General features: G+C 40.6%; 1 protein-coding gene across 2 annotated transcripts in view; it reads left to right on the top strand.

Moving 5' to 3' along the window:
- LOC309437224 (ectonucleotide pyrophosphatase/phosphodiesterase family member 1-like) overlaps positions 1-27,419 on the top strand; it is a 74,028-nt gene that overhangs the window by 12,178 nt on the left and 34,431 nt on the right. Inside the window, exons 1-6 of one of the 2 annotated variants that reach the window (XM_082047362.1) lie at positions 3,025-3,218; positions 17,519-17,591; positions 19,107-19,223; positions 21,477-21,602; positions 21,765-21,825; positions 26,931-27,028. In XM_082047362.1, coding sequence (XP_081903488.1) covers positions 3,030-3,218; positions 17,519-17,591; positions 19,107-19,223; positions 21,477-21,602; positions 21,765-21,825; positions 26,931-27,028 — 664 coding nt within the window. In that variant the 5' untranslated portion in view covers positions 3,025-3,029. Of the gene's footprint in view, positions 1-3,024; positions 3,219-17,518; positions 17,592-19,106; positions 19,224-21,476; positions 21,603-21,764; positions 21,826-26,930; positions 27,029-27,419 lie in introns of those variants that run through there. The other variant, XM_082047363.1, reaches the window with a different exon arrangement.

The following is a 27,419-nucleotide window of genomic DNA, read 5'->3' as shown; positions in this document are numbered from 1 at the left end:
GCTGAACGAGAAATTAAAATTTATAACCTCTGATGACTCTCTTTACAGATAAGGTCTGGAAACACAGCTGGTGTTCATGCTGTTGTCCCTTGACAGTTGGTGAGACAGCTTGTTTCAGTCACAGCTGGAGCTGGCAGCAGCCCTGGCTTCCTCAGAGGCTTCCTGGTCTCTGTTGAAATAGCCACAGCCAACCCTTTGGAATTTGGATTTGCAAACTCAGTAACCCATGCACTTAACTCATTGCAAAATGATTGCTTTTGTCACGGATTTGTTAAAATGGTATCGACTGCTATTTAACAATTTCCTCCCAAAGAGATCAAGCAGCTGTAGATTTCTGAAGGTTTAACATTGGAAATGTTTAATCTCTTCTTGCAGTATTCGACAGAAAAGACTTTTAATCTGATTTCTTCAGCATAAAATCTTAGTCCTTTCTCGTTTTCCATTCTCCTCTTGTCTAGAGTAGCTTGACACCCTGTCAGTCAGCTGAAATGAGTGTACTTCTCACTGGTAGCCTTATTATTTTCCACACTGGTTAATTATTATCCACACTTAGCCTGAAGCACCTTAACTGTTTGTATTGACACAGAAAGAAATGATAAAATTGAAGGTGTTTCATGACTACTTGCACATAGGAAAGTAACTGTTAGTGAATAGTTACTGAACAAACAACTCAGAAGTTAGTTCCAGCTGCAGAATATCCTTTCTTTCTATGGAAAAAGAGATACATTTTTGTCTGCAATGTAGTTATTAATAATTTCCATTGAATCATCAGTACATAGCATGTACTATTCAAACTTTTGACTGGATGACTTACACAAGGAAGGTAATTAATTTTAAGAATAAGTCAAGTAGAAATCAGAAAACATATTTCTACATATGAAAACATGAACATGAAAAATTAAGTTTTCATTATTTGTAAAACCAAACCAAACCAAATCAAACACCTGAAAGCTTTTAATTTTCTCTGATCTTTTTCTTTTGGGGGGCAGAAGGCATTTTCTTTTCTGCCAGTGTGACTGAAAACAGAAAGACAGGTAATATTTTAACTTAAAACCACGTGATTGCACTGCCTTTTCATTTTTGGGGAAAAAAAAAGTGAGGTTGTTACTGCCCCTTGTTGTGTTGGTTATTAAAACCACATTAACTAAAACCAACCAAACAAAGCAAAAAACCCCAAAACCAAAACATCATCAAAACCAATTTGGCTATGTCAGTTTTTATGAGCGTTCTAAAATTATCAGGCAATCAGTGTTCAATTTACAGTTTTGTAATAGTTCAAAGGTCAAAATCCTTGAACATATAATAAGTTGGCTGCTCAGCTGGACAGTTGTTTGAAATGCCGCATTAATGGAATAAACGAGGCTCTTACTGTAGGCTTAAGAGCTTAGTTCTCACAGTCTCTTGCCTTTTTATTTTCTTTGCACTCAAGTGAAATATTAGTGTAGAACTTCTCAAGACTGCATCTATGGAACTTCATCAGATGACAGCAGGGATATGCAGGCAGCTCTGCAGTAACCTTCAACATGCTGTGAGCTGCAGCAGCACTACAGACCAGCAGTTATAGAAATGCTGTATGTTTACAATTATTTTTAAAGGAAAATTGCAGTGGCAGCTTGACTGTGCAAGTCAGCTGAAATAGAAAACAGAGCAACCACATTTTGACAGGGATCAAAATCACTTCCAAAGGAAATTTTCATTTCACTGTAGCTATATTACAGAAAATACAGATTTTGCCAGAAACTATGGAAGTGCCACTCTTTTCTGAGTACATTGACAGCTAAAATAAATCTGCCATAGACTCCTCAAACCCGAGGAAATAAAAATCATTGTCACCTTAGAACTAAAAGTCTAATGTCAATATACATCTTATAACAATTTAAGAGATAATGGAAAATTAGATTATTTTAGGAAGTTTAAGCATACTTCGTAAGTCTCAATGCTACTGAACACTCTTACATCTCTCAGAGAAACGGTGAGTAACACATTCCCTGGAGCTAGCAGGTGTAAGGTACACTCAGGCCCCACAGTAACATCTGTACCACACACACTGACCCAAGTGGCTTTCCCCACGAGCAGACAGAGTCGGTAAAAATGCCAACAGCGCTCCTCATCCTTGCCAAAGAGTGGGGCTGCATTTAGTGAGAATAAGCACGAGGCGATAAAGTGGAGCAACATGGTGTCTAAATACAAGACCCAGAAGGGTACCCAACTACGAATTTCATCCTTGTGCCACTACACCCCCTGAGCACGGTCTGGAGGCAGGGAGCCCAAAGTCACCCCAAACGACGAGAAATGTCCCCTAGAAGTGCACTGAAGCCTCCGGCTGAGCTCCTGCTCCGGTTGTGCGGGTACCGGGCTGGCCCGATGCCCCGTGTGCGGGTTTCCGTGGGCGTGAGGGGTGAAGCCTGGCAGGCGCGGAGAGAAGCACCTTCAGCCTGCGGAGGAGCCCGGCAGCCGGCAAGCCCAGCTGCGGTGAGCAGAGCTGGGGTTGCAGACACGCACCAGGGGCTGGCAGCGTGCGGCCGGCGGCACCGGCACCTCCCTCCTCCGCGAACACCTGTGCCGCCGCCGGGGCCGCCGGGCGCCTTCGGGGAAGGCCGCGCCACCGCCTCCGCCCGCTTCCCGCGGCGGGGGTCGGGCAGCGGAAAGTTTCTCCGCGCTCCCTGGTAAACACGGCCCGGCGCCCTCCCCCGGCCGCTATTTTGGAGCGGCGTGATGTCACGGCGAGCTGCCGCCGCACCTCCGCTGGCCCCGGGCCCCGCGTCTCTGGCCCGCAGGCAGGGGTGGCCGCGGCCCGCCCTCACCTGCAGGAAGGGGGCGGGAGGTGGGAGGCAGACGAACGGGCAGGCAGGGAAGGAGGGAGGGAGTGTGTGGGAGAACAGCGCGCTCCCTCTGCTTGGCCGCGGCCAGCGGGGGTGCCAGCGGGGGGAGCGGGGGCCGCCGGCGGCCGCACTCCCGGGAGGGGCGGGGTCGGGCTGCCACGCTATTAATAGCCGCGGCGGCGGGCGGAGAGCAGAGCTGTGGGGACCATGCAGGGCAACGGGCAGCAAGCGGCGGGGAAGGGCCATGAGGACTGTGTCGATGGGATAGGGGCGGCCGACGGCGGGCAGCAGGCTGCGGCCGTGCCCATGCTGCCGGCCATGGAGGTGGCTGAGGAGCCGGAGAAAGCTCCGGGAAGCAAGAGCAAGGACCCCAACACCTACAAAGTACTCTCCCTGGTAAGGGCTGGCAGCTTTCCCCGGGGCTCCCCTCGCCGGCGAGTGTGGGAGGGAGCGGTGCGGCTGTGGGCAGGTGTTTCGCCCCGCAGGGCTGAGGACAAGTGTCTCCTCGGCCTCTTAGGGACAAGAGAGTAGCCCATGGCGGGGCCTCCAGACCCTCCTGGGGAGTCTGTCCCGCCGGTCTGGAGCGGCATCGGGAGGGAGAAGCCGCCCTCGGCACCAGCGGCTCCTCGGGAAGCCAGGGGCAGTGGTGCTGGGGACGCCTCCTGTCCATCCTGCCACGAGAGTTGGCTTTGGACAGAAGTGTGGTGCTTTCGCTTACATTATTGCTCATAGACAGCGACCTGCCTCAAGACGGGGGTTGTAATTTTTCCGTTTGTTTTACTCTTTTGGCAGCACTCAGGATTGAATCGTCTCAATTATTTTGTAGTGTTAATGATTGTCCCATTTTCTATCATGTGGTTTTAACTGTTTGGCATGGGGGCACATTGGGGAAGACAAAACCGGGTTAAAACAGGAAGCTATGTCTGGAAAAGCTAAAAAGAGCTCAAGAGCTGAAAGGATGTCAGCAGTGTAAAAACATGCATGTCACTGAATTTGAAGCACTGTGGATTCAAAGTTTGTCTCCAAGTGCTACTTGGAGCCCCTTTCGGTCCTGGTGTGAAGGCCTTGGTGGCCAAAGCCATTGTTAGCAGGTAGGTCACTTTCCAGTTTTAGCCATTCTGCTGTATTGTAATTATCCTTCCTGTAGAGATGTGAAAATAAGAACTTCTAGACTGCCTAGAGTGATCATTGTGAGGCTAAAATCATTATTAAGGTAAAAGAACGGCAGCATTCTTGGAAGGAAGCTTCAGTGGAGCTGCAGCAGACTTTATATATATATAATCAAGATGCCTTTCCAAATTTACCTATAGCTTTGCCATCTGGTTACTGTTTCAAACAAGCCATCTACTGTATCATAGTGACTACATGTTGGATGTACTTTCTGGCATGATGTGTGTTAAGTTGTATGTCAAAGTTTGTCAGAACATTATAAGAAAAATACCAAAATTCATGAGGGTCTATGGTAGTTGTCATGTAGGAGACTATTTGCAACTATTTTGATGAAAAATCCTCTTAAATAAAGATAGTGGTTTGTAGCTTGTGTCATTACTTTATCTTCTGGGGAGCTGAGGTTGTGCCATAAAAACCATCACAGTTGGATGGTGAAAACAGCTCAGCTTTTTTTTCAGGCTTAGAAATAGGTAGTAATAGTGGAAAATAATTACATGCTATTCAAAACCTATTGTTGCTTGGAGCTTTTTAGGCTCTAATGCCACATAATTATTAGAGATGCATAGCCACTTAAAGACTGGAGTTCAGCATGAGTTAAGAGGTTTGCAGTTACTTATTCCTCTGAATTAAGTCCTTATTTTCCAAACCATTGCTCTTCCTTGAGAATTGGCAAAACCTTCATCCTGTGCTGACTGACGTGTCAGAGTGAAATATACGTCAACTATACAGAAATAATTTTAAACTTCTAAATATAAACAACCATGCAATACTGTTTTTGGCTGTTGCAGACACTGAGATAATTTATAACATTCAGTGAGAACTTGAAAAACTTTGTAAATACTGCAGGTGATATTGGATTGAGTAGAACAAGAATATGTTAGAAAGTGGAAAACCAGAGACAAAAATGTAAGTTTGTTGTTTCTCATAAGCCAGTGCATTTATAATGCATTGATGATATTGTCCCTGTGCTTAGTGTTTTGGGTTGGGCAATGTGAAACCATAAGTGACTAGCCATAAGTAAACTCTCTTTGCCTGCATTTACCTTAGTTGTATGCACTGTTGCTTTCTTTATTTGGGTAGATAAATTTACCCCAAACCAGTTTTTCTTCTATGTTGAATTTTTTGTAAAAACTGACGAGTGCATTTCTGGTGATCAGAGAATACTTGAATTACTTTTTTCATTTTCCTGGAAAGCACAGACTGGTTTGCATTCCCCTCTTCCCTATCCGTGTGGTCGCCACTCATAGATGTTTGCACAATTCATGAACACAACCTAGATGTTCCCAGCTTCCGTCCATGAGCTGACTGTACTCAATTAGAGACAAGCTGTAGAATTCCCATGCACAAAAGGTTGTATTCTGTAGAGTCTACCCATGGGTTCTGTTGGTTGCTCCAGAAGCCTCTGTGTTATGTGGCAGTACTTGGTTGTTAGCTGAATGTGTGTTGATTGAGGGAGGATGTAGGCAGGTAAGAAGTGCTATAGAGTTACCTCCACTTCTAACAGCGTGTGTTGTGGCAGGCATAACTTTAAGTTCTGCCGTAGGTTTTCATACCATACGGGTTGCTCTTCTGTCTCTGCTGCGCAGGGAGGATTTTGGAAATGGTGGGATAGACCAACAGGGCTTCATTAACCCATGGTGCTTCCCTGAGGCAACAGAATTAAAACATCCATCTTTGAGCAATCATGGGACATGGTGATCCTTTCATCCATTTATCTAATGTCTGTGCACACCTTTTCATTTAGTGTCTTGCCAGTTTTCCAAGCTCATGCCATTATCCCTTGAAGCCCAAGGAGCTGTCTGCCTGTTTGTGGTCTCTCCAGGCTCACCCGTTGCTGTTTTGTGACTGAGCAGCATCCTGCTGCTTAAGAGCAGTGTAACTCTTGCTTAGGTCTGAGGTTTTCTATTCCGACCTGACAATGACTGTCAGGCTTTGCATTTGGTCTGATTCACTCGTTCCATTAAAACAACATTTTCCATGCATTTATAACAGCCAAAACATTGAGGAAGAAGTAACAAAAATAGGCAGTGTTTCTTTCTGACAGCTTCAGGCTTTCTTTGTCAGAACTGGAAAACTCATTTAAACTGACGCGTTTGTTAGAAAAATTTATAAGGAGTTTTTGCAACTGGAGAATTCCTGATGAGAAAAAGAATTATAAAAAAAATCCAGGTAAGGTCCAGGCTGAGACATTGAAAGTGTGTTAGTGTCCTCTAAAGAGAATAACTCAAGCATTTCAGAGAGCATAAAGATGATAATTGTGAATTTTTAAAAAATGTGGTGGTAAAACACTTGGAAATATTCTGTAAGGCTGGGATTATTTTTTCCTTGTACTTTTTTCATTAAGGCAGTCCAGTCCTTTTTTTAAGACTAGTGTTTTATGCATGTGCCAAACACTAAGAAGTCTTCTGAAACTTTATTTTATTCAGTTGCCTTCTGCAATTCACTGAGAGGTTAGCTAGTACTTGTATGATACCTGTGAATTGAAATAGTTTTACTCAACAAATTAAGACAGTGTAACTCTTGGTTCATACTCCCAGAAAGCTGCTCTGTTTTGTGGATGCAGTGAGAAGTCATCCAGGATATGCGGTTGCCCTCCTGTAGGTTTGATTGCTTTTTCTTTTAGATGGTTAGTGAACTCTGTATGGGCCTGAGGATCAGACTGAGGCAGTAGGTGGGACAAGGCCTTGTAATCATCTGTGAACTGAAGCCGCTGAAGGTTACCACTATTGTGATATCCTCGGAGCCTCTCCACTGATCTTGGTTGTCTTTTTATCTAGCAGTGAAAGTTAAGTGTGCTGGGCTGCACCCTGGGACTAGTGAAACAAGAGAGGTCTTTTCTTTCCTTATACTTAGCACTTGTTAGGTCCCACCTGGAATCCTGTGTCCAGGCTGGGGACCTCCAGTACAGGAAATATCAGTGCAACAAGAATGAGTTCAGCAGAATGCCATCAGGGTGGCCCGGGGCTGGAGTTCTTCTCCTGTGATGAGTGGTTGAGGGGCCTGGGCTTGTTCAGCTTGGGGAACAGGTGGCTTGGGTGAGGAACACCTAACAGCAGCCTTCCCACACCTCAGATGTCATCAAGAAGATGGAACCAGGCTCTGTACTGGTGTGCACAGTGGGGAAAATGAGACAATGGCAATAAATTGAAACAACTGAGGTTCTTACTGGATATAGGGGGTGAAATCACTATGAGGATAATGAAGTGTTGGAAAAGGTTGCACAGAGAGGTTGTGTTGTCTCCACCCTTGAAGTTTTCAAGACTTAACAGCACAAAGCCATGAGTAGCCAGGTCTGAATTTGGTTTTGACCCAACTTTGGGCAGGAGATTGGACTAAACCCTGTTGAGATCCCTTCTAGCCTTATTCTATAAATCTGTTTCTAGTTGTCAGTTAGTCTCTATATTAATTTTAGTGTGTGAGGTCTGAATCATAAACTACCATAAATCACAAATAAGTGAGACAGCCTCGGTCCAAGGGAGAGTATCTCTTCTCAATTAATATCTGCTATTACTGCAGTCAGGAGAGAGTCTAACTATAGAAGAGATATCTGTTGGCTGTCAAGGTATTTTATGTGAGTGCTGAAAATTTTTCATCATTTCTTTCTGAAATAACCCATAGCTGCTCTCTGCTCATACAGGGAAAGAGGGGTGTGCCATGTCAGGATTTTGGAGACAGCTGTAGGTTTGTTTGTGTTTTTTTTGTTTTGTTTTGTGTGTTGGCCCAGACCCTTCAAAAGCTTGTTCTGCTCTCGGGTTTGGGCTCTTGAGAGTAGTGTGATCACTGGATGAACTCATCTGTCTTCTGCAGTTGCTGCAGTGCAGTCTTGACTACCTGGGGAAGTGCTGCCCAGAAAGCTGTTTCCAAACTTGTGGATTTTTCCCTTTATGCTCGTCAGACAGGCTTGGGAATAAACGTAACTCATGTGAGTAAAGACAATGGCAGGAAAGTGTTTGTGCCCAAACCTTGTATAAAAATCTTCAAGGGAGATTAGGGACCGCCTTTGTTTATAACTTTACTTGGAATTCATTTTAAATTTTATTGACAAGCTAGGTTGACCTTGGGTGTGGCTGTGTCATGGTCAAAGGTGTGATTGTGACTTTGCTAAGCATACTTCAGCTTGCTTTAATCTGGGCAGTTTACGTATTCATCATAGACAAAACAGTGTGGAGTTCCAGACAGGCTGCAGGATGCTCTCTCTTATGTAGCTGAGCTGGAGGATTTAAGCCACCCGGAAGGTTTTGGTCATCCCTCAGTGCAGTGTGTGGGTGCTCCTGGCTTCCTGGACTCCAGCTGGAGTGCAAAGCTTGTTACAGGCTGAAGTACATCAGGCTGTGTGACTTGTGTGCCTCTGTCAACACTGCTGGCTCATTACCTGTCTGAAGACATCCACGTTGAGCCCAGGAATTTGAGTATAGACCATCTGCTGATGGATTGGGCTGTAGTATGCTAGGATCAGCCATTTGGTCCATCTGGGTAAGACAAATGAGTGACTGGGGCCATGATTAGTGTCATGTGTGCTCAGACTTCCTGTTCAAGCATTTAGAGCTCTGACTCAATCCATGCCTTAGAGCTTTCATCACATTTCTTCAGTTTTGCAGTAACAGTCTACATGTCAGGCACCAGATGATGGCAGGTAGTGCTGAAAGAGAAAGTAAAACTGTGTCCAGGAGGGACAAGGCAGACACAGGCAGTGGCCTCATTGAAAAGTGACAGTCTCACCGTACCTAAGCAAGGTGAGCAAAGCAGGTTTGGGGATGCTAACCAGGTTCAACCAATAGTCTAGATTGCCAGATGAGTATATAGTGATGAGACAGGTCCAAGGTCAAGGAAGTAAAGTCTGTGAGTTAGGGTCAGGGTTGAGTACTTGGCCAGGATGGACTTGACTGCAGCGTGGCTCTGTCACAGCTCAGGCAGGGACAGAGGCAAGACCTGGCTAAAAGAAGGTGAGGGGTGACTGCTGAAGCTTCTGCTAGCTTGTTCTTGAAGAGCTGTCTTCAAGGCTGGTTGAGGTTTCTCAAATAGTGCTGTCAACAGCTGAAACAGTGTTGTAGAGCTGGCCCCAAGCACAGGCAGCCAAACTCCTGGGAGGGGGTCTGTGTGCTCTTGGTCAGAACACCACCACCATGTATGGCTTTCTGATTCTAAAATAATAAGGAACATATTAATAGTTTAAATGTATAGTCTTTCTGTAGAGATAATTATTTAACTTGAATTCAGAACAACTTAGTTACTGTGCTAAAACTGTTAGGTATCAGGCAAGGCCAACGGTATAAAAATTATGCAAGGCTTCCTTCCAACCCCTGCTCTTAAAATTTTTCCTTTGACATTCTTTCACTAATATCACTAGTCTTACACAAGGAGTGAATTGTTCTGATTTGAGCTACCATGGGAGCTACGCTTCTGTTGCTTTCAACTGAAAGGAGGAGAGAAGCAAATTAAAGGCTTTGAAAACATGAAAGCTGTGAAAAGCTTCTTACATTGGAGCCAATGTTGGAAATGAATATATTAATTAAATTAATGTATTGGCAAACATCATGGTGACTGTATGCTATGCATGGTGGATATATACTTGTTTTAAGGAATGTTTTGTCTGACAGAATTTGGCAATGTGTTGCATTTCAGTAGTGTCCCATTTGAATGAAATAGTAGAATGTATGACTTTCAGAGAAGATATTTTATAATGATCAATATTGGAATGGTAATTTGAAAACAGGCCAGGAAAGATATCAAAACAATGTAAGAAAATTACATATTTTCTGCACTGAGAAGCTAAAAATATTTTCATGCACAAGTGCTGTAAAGATCAGCTGTATAAAGTTTCCTTTAAGGATCCTTATAAGGCAGCAGTAGATTTTGTTGTGAATGGGATGTGGTGGAGGGCAAAGGAAAGTAGTGTAAGTAAGGACTTTTGGCAAATAGGCTATTGTTTAACTGTTGAATAGTGAATAATTTAGCTAAGGAGAAAAGGGAAGTAATAGGAAAAGATGAAATATTTGCATTTCTGAAGAAACTCAAGTGAGTGTGAACCTTGTCCCAGTTCTGCAAATTGACCTATATAGTGATTTCTAATATGTGGTAGTATTGGGGTACAAGTTTGTGTTAAAGGTTATTTGTTGTTCATAGTATAACAGAGAATATAATGCTGTTATAGCTGCTTGTACAAAAGTCAATAATCAAGCCCAGCCAGTTATCTTTCATTGTGCTTTTTATCCCTGGTGTGGTCCAGTGAGCCAGTTTTTGAGTCCTTTTCTGGCTGAAATTTGTTTCCATGTTGTGAAGTGTCAGAATTTGGTAGTTTGCCTTTTGTTTTTTCAGGGACTGTATTCAAAGGGTGCAGAGGTGAATAATGGTTTCTGTCAGCTTTGGCTTTTGTTTTGGGAAAATGGGCAAATGGTTTAGGGCTACAGATATGCCTATGATTGATACCAGTGTGCTTAGTAAAGACCCATAGTGAATGGCTTTGAAACTTGATTTGTTTAATCTTCTTCCCATACTGCTTTGTAGTTCTGTGATTTTTTTGGACATTTTGACATTCTTAGCGTTTTACAGGATTTCTTCACTTGCTTTTTCACTTCGTTGTGTCTGCCTGCTCAGCCTAATGTTGCTGTCATGGTGGCAGTAGCAACAGCATCTGTCATCAAAAAATGGAGGTGAATATAGGTTTACTTGGTATATTTGGTGATATTATCAGCATACAGTAGAGGCAGTCCCCATTTACGCTGTTATTACTACAACTCTCATGACAGTGCTAGTTGGAACAGCTTTAGCTTTATTCTTGAAAACTGATTTTTGGAATAGGAAGAGCATCAAAGTGGCTCAAGGCCATATTTTCTTCTCCAGTTTTGATTTTTATTCATGGGTCAAGTGCAGCTTGTTTGGACAACAGTTTTGAGTTGGCATAATACTGACAGTTTCTCTCTATGTAACTGCATTCCCATGTGCATGCCACTAAAGCAGGTGGCATGCGGTTGTCTTTGTTCTGTGTTCATAGTCTGCTGTGCTGAATAAAGAATTGTGTTTGAAAGTACATTATATACTTATAAATCAGCATCAGTTTTCCATCCTGTCAATCCCTAGGTTTTGACAAGAAACCTACCTGCTGATTAAATAGCAGAATCAACTGCTATCTGCTTTCTGGGAATTTAAGCAGTTTTATTTCATCTTCTCTGTGGCTAGCATATAGTTGCACTTCAGTTTATCTCTAAATTCTCCTATGACATAAAATACACTGAAAAACAAACCAGATGGGGTAAAATGTGTGTGCTTTGACAACATCTCATGTGTTGTTGCCTTCCAGGAGAATATGTACCTATACAGTTGGACAAGCAACAAATAAGAAAAATATTTTAGATCCTAGTTGCCAGATGCTACCTCTGTATCTTTTTGTCTCTTTCTTGTTAAAAAACAGATGTTGAATAGTTTTGGAAAGTATTCAGAGAGCTATAGTACAAGGTCTTCTCATAATTTTCTGCTGAATGAACAGTTATCACTCTTTGGTAAGCTCCGTGAAGGCTTTTTATAATACCCTTCAGCAGCTTGAGCTACCTTTAGAACATTCTTGTCCTTTGAATCATGTTAGGTTGCAATAGTATGTAATAACAGTCTTGAACATTAAATAGAAGCAGAGAGAGTAGACATTCTGCGTGCTGTTTTAAGAAGAAAACCAATAATCCATATATGTTTTTAGAGTGAGTCTTTTCAGCTCTGAAAATGTTTTGGGTTTAAGTTCCAGCTTTTCCATCCACTAACTTGAGCATAATTCAGTCACCTTCAGTATCTTAGAGCCCAGGAGGAGGAGGAGAACTGCTGAGGCTCTCAGGTCCTCGTTGTCCTAAGTGTGGAATGTGGATCAACAGAAGTAAGGCTTTGAAGAGCATAAAAATATTTACAAATGTGGAAGGAAGAAATGAGTGGTACAAGAAGGAAGTGGTGTACTTGTTTTAGTGCTGATAAGTGTTTTTTTGTTGCTGTTTGTGTGGTAGTGGTGGTGTTGTTTTTGATATTATTTATTTAGCTATGTAGCTGTGCTGGTGTGAGTGAAGTATTCACCTCCTTTCAGTTTTGTAGTCTTTAAGTATCGCATGCTTTTGAGTAAAACTGAGCCGTTGGGGGGTGGGGGAGCAGGGTTATCCTTGTTTAAAAGTAACTTTTACAAGCATTATGCTGCCTCTGGCAAGTGTGGATAAGGCTTCTTCTCTGTACAGTGTGCTTTCTGCTTTTTTAACAATACCTTTTTAAAGACAGAAAGTGACTCTGTTCTTACTTGAAATTAATTATTTATTACTATGTTCTTTACACTTATGCAGATGAGATTCTTTCTCAAAGGTATTTCAGTGTTAAGGTCCAGGTCATTAGTCATCTATTCTACATGCACGAAACAGTGAAAACGTAGTGTGGTCTTCACAGATTCCAGTGGTTTTGGAAAATTCCATGGGTTTTTGTAATACTGGCATTACAGACCCAGTTGAGACATTCTCCCTTCATGGATAGACATGACACAACTGTGAGAGTCAATCATGGAGATTAGAATGGAAAACCGTTGCTTTGTGTTGCTGCTTTGTTAATTGTGTTGTTGTTAATGGATGTGCCTGAAACCTTGGAGTGCCAAGTTTTGTTGGCCATGGAGCACTAGGGATGAAGAAAGGCAGATGGAAAACAACTGAGTACATGGTAGGTAAAGAGTGAGGAAGACCAATGCAGAAAGAAACTTGATTCAGAATGATTATTGCTTAGAGGAAATATCAACGCATTCTTTGGCAAAGAAAATGCAGAATAGAAGAGAGGGAGTAGGAGAGGCAGACAGAGCTAGGGAAGAGTGAAAAGGAAGGGGTGGTAGCACTGGCTGTGTAAAGGAAGAGTAAAATATGATACCTAAGGCTGGTAAGACATTTCTTTTTATGTCTCTAAGACCTGTACAGTTGACCACTCTTCTTAGGATCTGGTGTCTGCAGCCTATGTGCCTGCAGGCTCTGTGGCCCCTCCACCAGCTCCCCAGAACCACTGCAGAGAAATTATCTTCAGCTGCAGTTCTAGAGATGGGTGATGGAAATGATCTGCTCTCTAACCATGTTATCATATTTCCATCTGCCCAGCTCAAAAGGCTTTTGAAATATTTTCAGAATTGCAGTTTTCCAGACACTGAACCACCTATTCCCAGCCACTATAATGTTTACAAAACAAAGCTTTTATTGCTTCCTCCCACATAAAGGAAGCAGTGATGGGACAGAGATTCATCCCTAGATGACAATGTTTCTTGATTCCAAAACAAACTTTCTAAAAAATATTTTTAAAATGAAAAGGGACACTTTCTTCCCTGCAGTTGTTACCGTGTTGGTTTAAAAACATTTCTCAGATATTATATTAAAACCAAATCTGACATTTTGTCCTAGCAATCTCTCAAGTTACAGACCACAGAAAGTTCATGTGCTGCTTTTGTGTACAACAAGGCCAGGTTCTTCAATTTTATTTGCCTTCCTACTAAATGTTGGATTCCTATATTCTTTTGTAATTGCACCTTTTTCTGAGCTATTGCTTTCTCTTTTGAGGAGAAGAATATAGGAGACGGAAAACAGGTAAGAGTTTCTCCTTTTGCTTAAGAAGGCAGATTAAACCTTGAAGGCAGGAGTTAGGTTGACAGTGCGGTAGTAGCTAGAGATTAGAGTTTGGTGCTTGCAGTAGAATGCTGCAGGGTTCTAATGAGTTTCCTAATAGTAAATCTTAAACTACATATACAGCTACTTGTCTTCAGATAGATTAAAAAAATATATATTTTTTACACAGCAGACTGAAGCATCGCAAATCTGAGCTACATGCATGTAAGATGATTCAGGTAATATTAGTAGCCTGCCTGCCGCAGTTTGCAAGAAGCAAAGTGAATTAGTCCACATTTGGGCTGCAGCAGTGAGATGGCTTTCTGTACCTGGGTGACATTTAAAGCTAGCTTGAACATTCCTTGTCATCTGCAGAGCTGATAGTCTTAGAGTTTTTGCACTGACAATAGGTCACCTACTAGTGTAACACCTCTTGCTGTGTCTAGTCAGGACTGCTGCTGCTTTTGGCCGGTAATAGTTGCTCCATGTTGTTCCAGCTGAACATTTGTGTGGATAATATCCACGTGACTGAAGTAATTCAGACTTGAGATAAAGCTTTGATTCCAAGCCTTAAACTCTAAGCTGCAATTACATGGTATAGCCCACTATCTTAAGTTGACTGCCCCAGAACATTGTCAAATGCTTTACCTCATTTTTGTGAAGCTTCTCTTTTGAGCATTGAAGAGAGAAGAAGGTAAAAAAAAAAGTGTGTGTTTGGGAAGCTTTAGTATTTTGCAGTAAAATATTTTCAAGACTAAAATTTAAGCTAGTGAGACTAATGTTAAGAAAGCAAAGGCTTGAATGTAATGAGTCAATAGAAGTTCCCACATCTTCATTTATTGTAGATGGACATGGTAAGAACCTGGACAGTATTTTCCCATGTGTATATGTAAGAAATTTGAGAGAAGAACTGATTTGTAGTGGAGACATGAAGAAGATTTGTAGTATGCCGTGGTTTGTGACTCTATGAGGTTTCCGGAGTATTGCTTGCAGGAAACACAAGTTCCACTGTTGCATCAAGTAGCATTACCATTTTGTAGTATTTCCTACCCAAAAGAACATTCATATGCCCCAGTGAACATAATCCTTTCATGTTTTTGCTTGTTGGAATTAATTATGTTAATGGAAGTGTAAAACTGAAAATCTGGAATACAATACAAAACCGTGATTTATTTATTTATTTAGATTTTTTCTTTTTTTTGGTAACATTTGGTGCCAAAATCTCAGGAATTATTTGTGAGAACTCTAGTGAGGATTTATCAGTTCTAGTTGGGAAGTATTTTAATGCTACCACTTTGAAATAGGTTTTATTTAGATGTTGTTTTTATATTAATTTGGTGTCACAATTGGATTCCTGGTTTAAACATGCGTTACCTACATTGAAGCCCCATAAGGGAGTATTAATAGTCCATTTACTGGCACTGTAATGTCCTTTCATTACAAGGATGTCTTAGGTGGCATAAGTCCTATAGATGATGTAGCTGTTTGCTGATATTGGAATAAAGCTCTTAGAGTACGTGTGGGGGTTGTTTGTTTGAAAGCGTGTTTGTGGTTACATGTCAGGGGACGTTCTAATCTTTGATCTTAGAAGCAGGACCTGGTGGGAGTAGACAAGCAATATATCATTGCCGTGAAATAGTAAAGTGTTCTCAAGTTGGCTTTTTAAAAACAAGCGAACCAATTTGTAATTTCCAAATAATATGTAAGTTAAAAAGACTATAACAGGTTTTGTGCTCTCCACTGATTTTGCTGGGCTTTGATATCCTGCTTCTGATGTGCTACCTACCTAGCTGTGCATGTGCTCTTATCTAGGTGATATTTCATATGGAAGATTTCAAAGGTCAGAATAATTTACATGGAAGATAATACTTTTGATACTGACTTAGCAGAAAATGTCTTTGATATGGCACATGTTATTATGATTTAAAAAAAAAAAAAAAGGCAAGTTCAAGACTCTGCTGTTGTGGTTATTCCTGACAGCTGGGTTAATGGAGACTTGCACTTTACTATCCATTGTAGTGTTTCTGAGTGCACTGGTAATGCCTGACTTCTCGTTTTCCTAATTCTTTTTATTATTTTCTCTCTTTCCTTGTCAATTCAGAGATAGATTTGAACTCAAAAAGTACTTATTTCTCTGCCAGACTTTGCATTGAATAATCTGATTCCAGACTTGCCTGATATTGAATTATAAGCCAAAGCTTCATCAGGGCCAGTCTGTCAATGGATCATAGAATGGTTGGGGTTGGAAGAGACCTCTGGAGATCATCTAGTCCAACCCACCTGCTAAGGCAGGTACGCCTAGAGCAGATTGCACAAGAATGTGTCCAGGCAGGTCTTGAATGTCTCCAGAGAATGAGACTCCAGTCTCTCTGGGCAGCCTGTTCCAGTGCTTTGGCACCCTCAAAGAAGTTTCTCCTCATGTTTAGATGGAACCTCCTGTGCTTCAGTCTGTGCCTATTGCCCCTCATCCTATCGTTGGGCACCACTCAAGGAGTCTGGTCCCATCCTCTTGACATACACCCTTGAGATATTATTCCTTTTTTTTCATTAATGCTACATAGGTAATATTTTTGGTCTTGATTAACATGTTTTATGATAATTTGCACTTCACAAATCCAGAATAAGATCTGAATTTCAATTCTACACATTCCAGAAATTGCTTTCTTACTGTCTAGTAACTGCTTAGTGAAGAAAATTGTATTGTGAACTGTGTAACCGTATATTTGTTAAAACCAGCACAAATAGTTTTTATTTTGTTTGGTTTTTTTTCTTTACTTAAATGTACAGACTTTAAATAAATAACCTTGAAATAATTAGTTGTATTTTTAAATGGGATGAGTTTTTTGGCACATCACAACATGATTCAGGCATCATACTAAAAAAACTGACTTGGCAGCTTTTGCTGTTAGGAGGAAAAAAGGGAGAGACTTTGTATAGACATGTACATGAAGTTATTGAAGTGTTGCTTGAAAGCAATCTTTCCTCAGAAAACAATGACTGGAAAGATTACATGTAATGTTTCCTCCTACCCATACTTCCCCAAATACTCCTGAATAAGAGATTCTGCATTGAAGTGCCTTCTCTTTCAGGACTTTTGGCAAACTACCTTATTACATTCTACTGTTGAACAGAATAGCCATCATGAGTACCTTGTTGGCTTTCTTGGACTCTTGAATTACTGTATTTGCAATTACAATATATATACTTCTCCATCTAATACTTAATGATGTTAAAAAGAATCTTTCCCTGTATTTGAGTAGGCATTAGATCTTGCCGTAAAACGCTGGGCAAAGACAATATGGTGCTTGTTTGATAACTTGTATGCATTCAAAATCCAAAATAAACAGGGCCATAGTTTCTGGTCACTGTAAGACACTGGTCAGTCTTACGTGACATCCCACAGTTGCTTACCATGGTGTGGACCAACATCTAGTATGAACTAGATCCTAGGAAGTGGGAAAAGGTTTTCCTGCCTAAGAAAATTATAGGTATCACTTAAGGCCCATGCCTTCTGTTTGTAGTCTGTGGTCAATGGCAAAACTTCACTTTCTTAGAACAACCTAGGAGGAAGGAAGAAGTGGAACAAAGAAAGCTTTCTATAAAATTTATATATGAGTAACTGGAAATACCTTGATTTTTTTTTTTTTTTTTAATTTGTGAGAAAGAAATATATCATCAGGTATACATGAAATAATTTGATAAGACATGAAATACATAGGCCCAATCTTTAGAATATTCATATTCATGCAACAGTAATTAATTGCAAATAACATAACTACTTGTGTGAGTGAAAACTGCTTATGAAAGCAGTGAAATCAGCCTCCTAGTCTGCATGTTGTTTTCAGTGCAATCATATAGCATTATAGAGAAAATGAGGACTTACAAAACCATTCAGTGGTCATTGAATATTATTTTTTTTTCCTTCCTGTCCCACAGGTACTCTGTGTCTGCATGTTAACAACAATCCTAGGATGTATATTTGGCCTGAAGCCTAGCTGTTCAAAAGATGGTAACAAATATGCCTTTTAGTAATATTTCTGAGCTTTTTTTAAAATTTTTGTAAATTAATTTTGATATTATCAGAATGCCACCCTTTCTTACTGCAGCAAGAGAATTGGATGCATTGCTTGAATCAGTTTCAGTTACAGGGGAATGAAAATACCAGGAAATAAACCTCAGGTGTTCTCAGTACTTGTGTGTGCTGACATGGGAGGTAAACTGATCCTGGCACTCATTGTCTGGTCTGGCAACTTCCTTGTATCTCAACTGTGACTGTGGTGATGTCACATGGCTGTTTTTTTTCTCAGTTCACTATAAAAAAAACCCCAACAATTTCTATTTCATGTTGTCCTGGAACATTGGGTTTTCATCTTTTCCAGTCAATTATGGGGGGGGAGAAAAAGTTATTTTTTACTGGTTAAAATTGTAGTCTGGAAATGTGGTGGAATTCCTCTGGCTGTTTTCTGTCCTGAAAAATGTTTTTTTCAATGGTGAAGTTTATTCAGGTAGAAGATTATGGATGATATTTTAAGAAATCAAACTTTGCTTTGGTAGCAACTGTCTAGAATGATTTCAAAGTTGATTTGTTTAACAAACTGTCCCACAATGATTTTTAACCAAAATGCAGGTTATGAATTTTCCACAAGAATTCCCATTTTATTATGGCTTTGCCATACTGGCTCATTATTATCTCATTTTCCTAATACTGCATACCTTGAGATTTTTGAGAAGAGGCACCAAATGAATGAAGGATTTGTCTCATTCCTTTCTGGTGATTGCACAGGATGAAACAGCCTGACCAGCTACTTAAGCATTAATGCTTCACATCACCATTGAGCCAGTGAGCAGTACAATCAAGTTCATGTCTCTTGTGTCTGGTTTGAAACAGCCCTTCTGTGTTTTGAGATAGTACCTTAACCATGGTACTGCAGGATGTGGAACTTTTGTTCCTCTGATTTGTATGAAGACATTCAACCAGAGCATGAGTATGGGAGAGTTGCAAGCATAGCCAATGCAGTCTAGATTCTAATTAATGTTTACTTGTAGAAAGTGGAAATTGTCAGGCCCAAAAGTGGAGATCAGTGTTCTCTGCAAGAGCATTTCACTGTTAAGGGCACCCTTATTGAAAACCTAGGTTCAGATTTCCTTTGACAGAGGTCTTCCATGTTCTGAATGACCATCTTTGTATCTTCTGGTGACGCAGAAAGGCAGAGACAGTGACAACTGGAGTTGTGGTCTTCTGTTTCACTTGTTTCTGCCAATAATGAAATGCTGTGTTCCTGCTAAAAAGGAACAGAACCCTGTGTTCAGTATGATGAAAAAAAATTTTGTTCAATAAGAGAAAGTAAACACTGAGTTGGATGAAGGGTTTTCTTTTCTTTTGGCTGTCACTGTTCCTGCAGACGTCCCATAAGTTGTGGAATGACTAGCCGTGTTGTTCCACATGTTGACCTTATTAATTTCTTTTGCATGTTGACTGACTTGGGCTCAGCCACTGACATCTAACATTATTCCAATATTACAGTGAAAACCTGCAAAGGTCGTTGCTTTGAAAGGACCTTTGGAAGCTGCCGTTGTGATAAAGATTGTGTGAAGCTTGGAAACTGCTGCTTAGATTACCAGGAAACATGTATACAACCAGGTAAGGATGGAAAAAAGCTATGGGGGTGAACTGTCCTGTTCTGTGACATGGGACAGCTTTGTGTGTGTGAGCACTGTTGTGGTCAGGTGCCCATCACCCCTGATTTCTGCCAGATGGGCTGTGAGTGCAAGTGGTGGGCTGCTGAGCAGCAGGGTGCTTCTCATGCCAGTGGTGTCCCCCTGTTTGTGCTCTTTCCCTTGCAACCACGGGTGGAGTTGCAGTGATGATGGCAATACTGGGGACTCCTGGGGAAACATCAGGGCTCTGGTGCAGCTGTGAGACACAAAGCAAGCTTGTGTTTCACCCAGCCCCAGACTATGTAGGAGCTGACACAGCCAGTAGGCTGGCTTTCCTATAGCTCCTGTGCAGAGAGAGGCTGTGAGGGACTCCCTCCCCCTTGCTAAGAGGGGGCACAAATGGAACTCGACGTCTGAGCCAGCCTTTTGTTCTCTGTCCGGGGGTGAGAGAACAGTGACCCGCATTGTCCCTAGTGTCAGGGACAGCTCCCACACTCTCAGGCAAGCCAGGAATAGAAGTACATTCTGTATATTGCATCTTCCTGTCATTGCCTGTGTGGAGAGAAAAAAAAAAAAAAAAAAAAGGAAAGGGCAGAGCAGCTCTGTGAAAGCTGCTCTCGTTCCTTACCCACCTATTTGGGCCCTCTGCCCTGTTACTCTGCAGCTTGAGTGTGAAGCCATGGTCATGTGCTGGCCTCTGGGATAAGGCAGGATGACAAAACAGTTTGCACTAACAGAGAGTGACCGCGAAGTGAGAAGTGGTTCTCCTCATTTGCCAGAACACAAAGGTCAGATAGGCAAAGGTGTGAAAAATACCATGGGGAAATTTTACAGGGAAAGATTTTAGTGTTGGGTAGTAATACTAAGGACAGAACTTGACTTGTTTTCTCTAATTTAGTTTTGCCTTAGTATTCCACATGCAGCATTCTTTTCAGTTAACTATCTTTCTTCATACTCCTCTTTATGTGTATTTGTAAAACTGATCAATGTAGTCTGACCCTGAAGTTAAAAATTTCAGTATTGACTTTTGAAACCAAACTATTAAACTGAGATCAGATCCCTGCTTCAACTGACTATTATTGAAAGGTCCTCTAAACTGTGTAAAGGTGTTTTGCTTACAGAATAGTTGTATGGGATTTACTCTCCACTTTGTTTCATTATACCACTCTACCTCAGTTTAAAGCATTCCTTAAAAACAAACTGGAGAGTTTGTCTTAGCACTAAGAATGGCAATTCATTGCTTGGTGGTTTTTTTCCTGTGTGTGTTGTGTGGTTTTTTGTTGTTGTTTTTGTCGTTGTTTGGGTTTTTTTTTTTTTAATATCTATTAGCTTTAGCATCAGTGAAAAATCAAATTCTGATTTCCAGATAATATCATGTAACTAGAGCTAGAGCCACAATCGAAGAAGGCGTGCGTGAAGATCATGTATTGACTGTCCTATACCCAAACATTTACATTTGGCTTTCTTGTCTATGTGAAGACCTTCACTTAAGTATTCACTCAGTTGTTAAATTCATGTTAATCCTCACTAACTGCATAGGATCTACTTGTGTTTACAACTGATAACAATATGATTTCTTCATATGATACAATGTATTGGATGATTCTGTTCAGAAATATCAATCTGCTTCAGGAAAACAAACAAACAAACCCCAAACGTCTACTGAAAACAGCAGTGCAACTGAAGTCAGTAGGTTTTCCTGTGAGCTTATGTGCATAGTCTCAAATAGTGGCAGAGTTATGCCTATGCCTAAGAGGTGTGAAAGAAGCTGGAGTGCTTGATGACAACAGGTAAAATCCTTTGACTTCAATGCAAGTCAGAACAGGTTACTGCTGCTCAGTGTTTTCTAGGCATTTCAAATTCAGACTCAAGTTTGGGGTTATTCTGTGCGAGTTGTTTGGGGTGCCTCTTTATAGTATACATCTACCAGATTAAACCCACATAATTTACCATAATTAAAGAGGTCTGTAAAAAGGATTATTTCTGTTGACCTCTTTGATCTGTGATATTTATAGCTGTACACTGCATAATTGTAGTCAGATGGCTGTGCACTTGGATTATTTAGCCATGGTTTTCCAAAGTGCCAAAGCTTGTAATATTATGCATGCATGAGATACCTCAGAACTGTTTGTCAATGAGTATACATTTGAGATAGAACTTAACACTCAGTTCAATAATTCTGCACTTACACTGATATTAGTCATTGTTCTATCCTTCCCTCTTGTCTGTTTTTTAGCCCATATATGGAGCTGCAACAAATTCAGGTGTGGAGAGAAGAGACGACCAGAATATCATTGTTCCTGTTCAGATGACTGTGTAGAAAATCAAGATTGCTGTGTCAATTATAATACTGTTTGTAAAGGTAAATTTCCTCAACAAATTCCTACAGTCTTTCTTATATGTACCCTTATTTGTATGAAAAGCGCAAGGGCATAATATAATTTTAAAAGCATCCAATAAAATGAAAAACTTGCATTTATCAATAAGAATGTACTGTCTTAAAAATGCACTCATTTGTTTTAAGGAGAGGCAAGCTGGGTTGAAGAAGAGTGTGAGGACATTACTGAACCTCAGTGTCCAAAAGGGTGAGGATATTGTATATTTGCATAGCTCTGCTCTTTGCTTACACTTTGTTTTTGGGATTATTTTCCCTACTGTGCTTTCATGGGACCCGCTTGCCTTTCTTATGCCTAGTAAGAGCAGCTGCCAGACAGAAAAGGGCACTTGTTCAGCAAGCATTTGGTAGAGCTTACTAACAGATCAGGTTGCTCTATCCCAGCAGCACTCCTGTATCCCAGCACTTGCTTGACTTGCAAGATATGCTTGTTCCTGAACCCTGCTGTCTCACAGATGCGTGTGCTCTGGGCAGCTTTGCCTTGTGTCAGCCTTATTGTTGTCCTATGGGCACTCCAGTACCCCTTGTCCCAAATATTTTGTGGCCCACCCAGCAATCTCAGACTCCTAAGACTGCTTCTCTCCAGTAACTTCTGAAGACCTTTCCACTTCCTTGCTTGTTCCAGCCCCAGAGCTGCAAAATGTGGGCAGTTCACTGTCCTGATTTCACCAGCAGTGGGACAGCATTATTTGCAAGCTGTCTGAACTGCTTTATTTAAAAGGTGTAAAATGCATTGGGATCCTTGTATTTTCTGGCTCAACTTCACATTGGGCCTGCCACTCCTGCAAGTTATGTATAAACTGTGTGAGAAATGACTCATCTATTTGATGGCATCAGCACTTAGGCTCAAATAGTACAGCAAAGTTCCAGCCAGGAAAAAAACTGTGGGATCTACAAATTAAAGTTGACTGCAAACTATGATTGCATGTATAATTTATTAATAGAGGTGACTTAAACATTCTTGATTGAAAAGTGTCCCACTGGAAAATAGTTTGTAAATATGTTTTGGGGATGAGTTGAGTTCCTGTCTGAAGTGCCAAAAGTCAAAACTATTTTCATTTTGATTTTGAAACTATGGTGTGTTGGGGATATTTCTAGTAAAGTAAAACCATTTCATTTTATTCTTATGTCATTTTTTTTGGTCTTATGTGAAGATATTTAAGTTGTGCTGTATTTATTCATTTGAGTTATAATGCTGCCAAACAAACAAAAACATTTCTTTTTGGAATATTTTTACACCAGACAGTACTTTTCATTCTGATTCTGAGCAATAACAAATGCTCACACTTCAGAACCCTCATCAAGACAGAAACTGGAGCTTCTGTCCAGTTTGGAGTCCAAGTCCCTGATGAGCCCCCATGTAGGAGGGTGGTAGCCAAGTGGTTCTGGAAGCTTTTGTCATTAACTCCTGTTCTGAGGTCAGGGGCTATTCAGGACTGTGCTGGGAACTGACTCCAGGATGCTGATTTGCCTGACACAAATGAGGAAGTGTTACCCCCAAGGGATGGATAAACAAGAACAAACTATGTGCAGATCCACAGTCAAAATTAATGGCATAAATGCCATATGGCAACTCCTGTTGGTTAACTTGTTTTTAGGGTTTGATGGTGGTTATTTTTGTTCAACGCATGAAATGGATGTGTAGTTATTCTACTAAAATGGTTTTAATCCTGGCAAAAGCAGAAATGTTGCAATAAAACCCAGCCCAGGAAAGGGTAATGTGTGGTCAAAGTTGAATCAAAGAGTGCTGGCTGAAGGCTCATCTCAGGCTATTGGCACACAAGCCTCTCCCAAAACTAACAACTCTGTAAACAGTCCTCTTCTTCCTATCGTGGTGTAGGCAGGGATGCAGGTGACTTCAGCCCAGTGCTCATTTTGAGGCCTCGGGATATCAATTCTAATTCTGTGCATATTAATACGACATATTTTTATGGGTTCAAATTGCTGGTTTTATACTCTTTTGGTTTTAGGCGAGTTTGTTTATGTGGTGCAGGATAGACAAAAGACAGTGCAGTGTTCAGTGAGGTGCTTAATCTGGGAAATCCCACAGATTTCAATGACACTGATCAAAAGCTTAAAATTAAGTACACACTTAAGTCTTTCCAAGACTAGGTTTTATGTTATAGCCTGTTAACCTTATAATACTATTTAATAAGATTTCAAGAGTGATCTAGTGCTTCCTGTTATTCAAGGAGTGGAAATAATACTCTGAGAATCTAAACCTACCTAAGTAGTTTCTTACTGCTTAGCTAGATAGTTTTCCTGATGTCTTAGTAGCTTTTGCTCTACTTTAAGCCTGTTACAATTTGTTATGTCTTCACTGAACTGGAAGAGCAGCTGATTCCTTTTCTTTGCAGATCTCTCCTGTGTACTTGAAGATTACTATTATGCCTCTTGTTGAGGCTTTATCTGTATTTAGCAGAAAAGGAGGTTTTACCTCCTATGCTTTATGGCAGGATATGGGCAATAGCATGTGTGTGTGGGATAGGAAGTTTTCTATGTAGGATGTTTAGCTTCTCAAGGGCCTTTCTCTTATTTTATTTTCTTCTCTGTGTGTGTGGTGTGATATTTATTTATTTATTTAGGTTTTTTTTTTTTTCCTTCCTTTAATTGTGGTCTAACTTGCTTGTGGTGAGGCAGGTCAGCTTGGCAGTGTGGTCTGTGGTTCTGGGCTCTTGATCACCCAGACTGGTGAACCTGCAAGACCACAGCAAGCTTGTGTTGCCTGCATTATGTTTCCATAGAAACCAGTTTATAGGAGGGGATAATTACCACTCCATTTCCTTCAGTTTGGAGTCAGGATGTGACTGTGGCATACATATTTATCCAAGAACTGTGAAACACCCTTGTCATACTGTTTGGATACAGCCAGCATGAATCATTGGCAGGGACAAAATTTCAGCCTCCCAAGGCTTGCTTGCTTGCTCATGATAGTGCATTTTTGACGTAGCAAGTGTAACCTGACAGAAAAAGGTATTACTGATATCTTTCAGAAATGAGCTCAAGTCAGTTTGGGGGTTTAATTGCAGCTGTTCCAAAGAGAGTGCAGTTTAACATGGTCTGTCACGCTTTGCTTCCCTCAGCACAGGGCAGATCATTAACTATACAAGTTTCAGCATGTGTAGACTATATGGGTAGTGAAATGGCCAGTCTCCCCATTTGTGACAGTGTTCTACTTTGCCCATTTTTAATTTTATGGGGGCATCAGTACCTGGATTTCCAGACAACCAAAACATATACTTAACAGTTGGTTTACTTCTAAATGACAAATCAGAAACAGTTACATGAAGTCCCTTTCTAAGGTGTGGTGTTGTGTGCTGTTTTGTTTTTTTTTTTCCCCCTTTTTTCTTTAAAAAACACTCCCCTGCAAAAAAAAAAAAACAACAATAAACAAACAAAAAAACAACCAACCAAACAAAAAAACACCAAAACCCAACAACAACAAAAAACAAACTAAAAAAAGACCCACAACCAAAAACCACCACAAAACCAAATTTAAATTAGACTTGTCAGTAAGTAATATTGAACAGTCTTTGTCTCAAAGATCATATGTTATTGCAGGAAACTTCACAGTGAAGATTTTTAGATCTCTTCATTGAAGGGAATCGATTTGTGGAGTGTGGGATGTAGAAGGTATTTGCAAATGTTGTACAGATCAGAATCTGCAGTGCAAAAAAATACTTTAATATGGCCAAAGGTCATACATTTAAGTTTTCCTGCTCTCTTCTGCCAAAGGGCTTTAGTCTTGATCTGACTATAATTCATTTCTTATTCCTAACTGCCCCTACTAGGATTTTTCAAAAGATGGTATTAAATATACCATATAAGTAAAAACCAGGCCTCAAACACACATCGTACAAATACATCTTAATGTTTTATTCTCTCTTGGATGTACAGTAGGCTTTGTAATGGTTCTTACTAATGAAGTCCTTTTGGCTGAACTGTTGTTCCAATTGTTAATTAATTTTCTTATGATAGACATTTTTTTGTTCTCTGGCTAATCTTCGTTTTAGTATAGTCATGTTTGTTTGGCTGAAATAAGATTAATAAATGTTTAACTTGTAAATGAGTGTTTGCATTTTTTTGTGGGGTACCTCACTAGAGAAATTGTCAACACTTTATAAATAATATTTGTCTTCTGTCCTTACTGTTTTATTTTGTGAAATTAAAATGCAACAAAGCTTTTTTTTTTTAAATATCATTTTACTACTTGTAAACATAAAAAGGAAAACTCACCTTGCAGTTGGCATGTAAAATATACTCAATTCTTTCATGTGAATCTGTATTTTCAGTGGTTGTTGCTGCACTGTGGTGATTTTTGTTTTGCAGTTTCACATGTCCTTAGTTCTGATAGGTCAAACATAGGGTATTTTTTCTTCAAGAACAAAATTACTGATGACTATTCCATCTGTGATGCAATGTTTTAAGTACTTATAGTTGGAGAGAAATTGTTTGAACAAGGCTGAAGCTGGGAACAAGTCAAGGCTGGAAAACAGGTCCTGTGGAGACTGAAAGGGGAGAACTTATTTTTGCTAGTTTTAGTGAAATCAGTTTCTGAAGGTATTTGTCAAGTTCCAGGCAGAAATACTATTGTGGTGTTCCTATCATGGAGTCACATTTTTCAGTTTGGCAATTAGTAGTACTTCTGGTACAGTAACCAAGTTCTCCTTGGTTAAATGATTTTTATAAGATGAAAAATGTGTGTTACAGTTGCCTGTTTAACTAATCCAGTACATTAGGCTTCCTTACAGTTTTTTGCACTGTTTATATAAAAAGAAAAAAATATTTTTTTCAGTTAAATTACAAGTTGTTCAGCAGCAAAGTGAATGAAGGAAAGCCATGGCTTCACAGTGCCTTTTTGCTCTCCCTGCCCTTATCTCAGGGTCGGGGGTGCAGGGGGCTGAGTGTTGCTCCAGTGGGTCCAATTTTGAGATTAGTACCACCAAACCCACCAGACTGAGGGCATGAGCATCTTGGCTTGTCCTTTATTTTATGGGCATTTGTGAAATCAGGCCTTGTGCTGATTTCCCTGTGTGTGCCCCACTGCAATCCTCAGCCTCTTGGGGCAGGGCTGCTGCACCAGCCTGTGAGCAGAGGAACCAGGTGGCTGCTCTGCTCACCTCTACACCAGCCTGGGGACCTCCTGCTCTGGAGGACTTACTTCCTTGGTCCGGTTTGTATTCCTATAACAAACATCCCCACAATTTGGGGGAGACTTTATTGAAATAAGTTGTAGGAAATTATTTCTCAGAGTCTGTCTTTTTAATACGGTCTTTTTAATTTCTGTTTGTTCAGATTTACCAAGTCTCCAGTGTTACTATTTTCATTGGACGGCTTCAGAGCAGAATATTTGCAGACTTGGGGTGGACTCCTACCTGTTATTAGCAAATTACGTGAGTAGTTTCTTTGTCTAAGCAATATCATGATGTCTTACCTGAAAAATCCATAAATGCAGCTATGCTTACACTTTAAAATCCTCACTCTTCCATGGAAATAGAAGTTATTGCCCTAAATGACAACTGTGCACAGAGAGATTGAGGTGTTGGAGGGTGGAAGGGCAAAGAGAGAGTGGGCATGAGGAAAGAGTCCCTCAGATTTTCAGTGAAAAAATTGAGTAGCCTTTGCTATATTTAGGAGGCTGATGCTTTTTGCTGTGAGCTTACTTTATTTCTTCAAAACAGAAATAGATGCACTTTTTACTCTATTCCATATTGTCTCGTATTTCAGTGGAATGGCTTTAGAAAATGGAAAGCAAGGTAGAAAGCATTTAATTTAATTTGAAAA

This window comes from Streptopelia decaocto (assembly GCF_964273445.1).
Source record: "Streptopelia decaocto genome assembly, chromosome: 3".
Lineage (NCBI taxonomy): Eukaryota > Metazoa > Chordata > Aves > Columbiformes > Columbidae > Streptopelia > Streptopelia decaocto.
The sequence above is the reverse complement of the archived record's forward strand: the minus strand, read 5'-3'. Positions and strand labels throughout refer to the sequence as shown.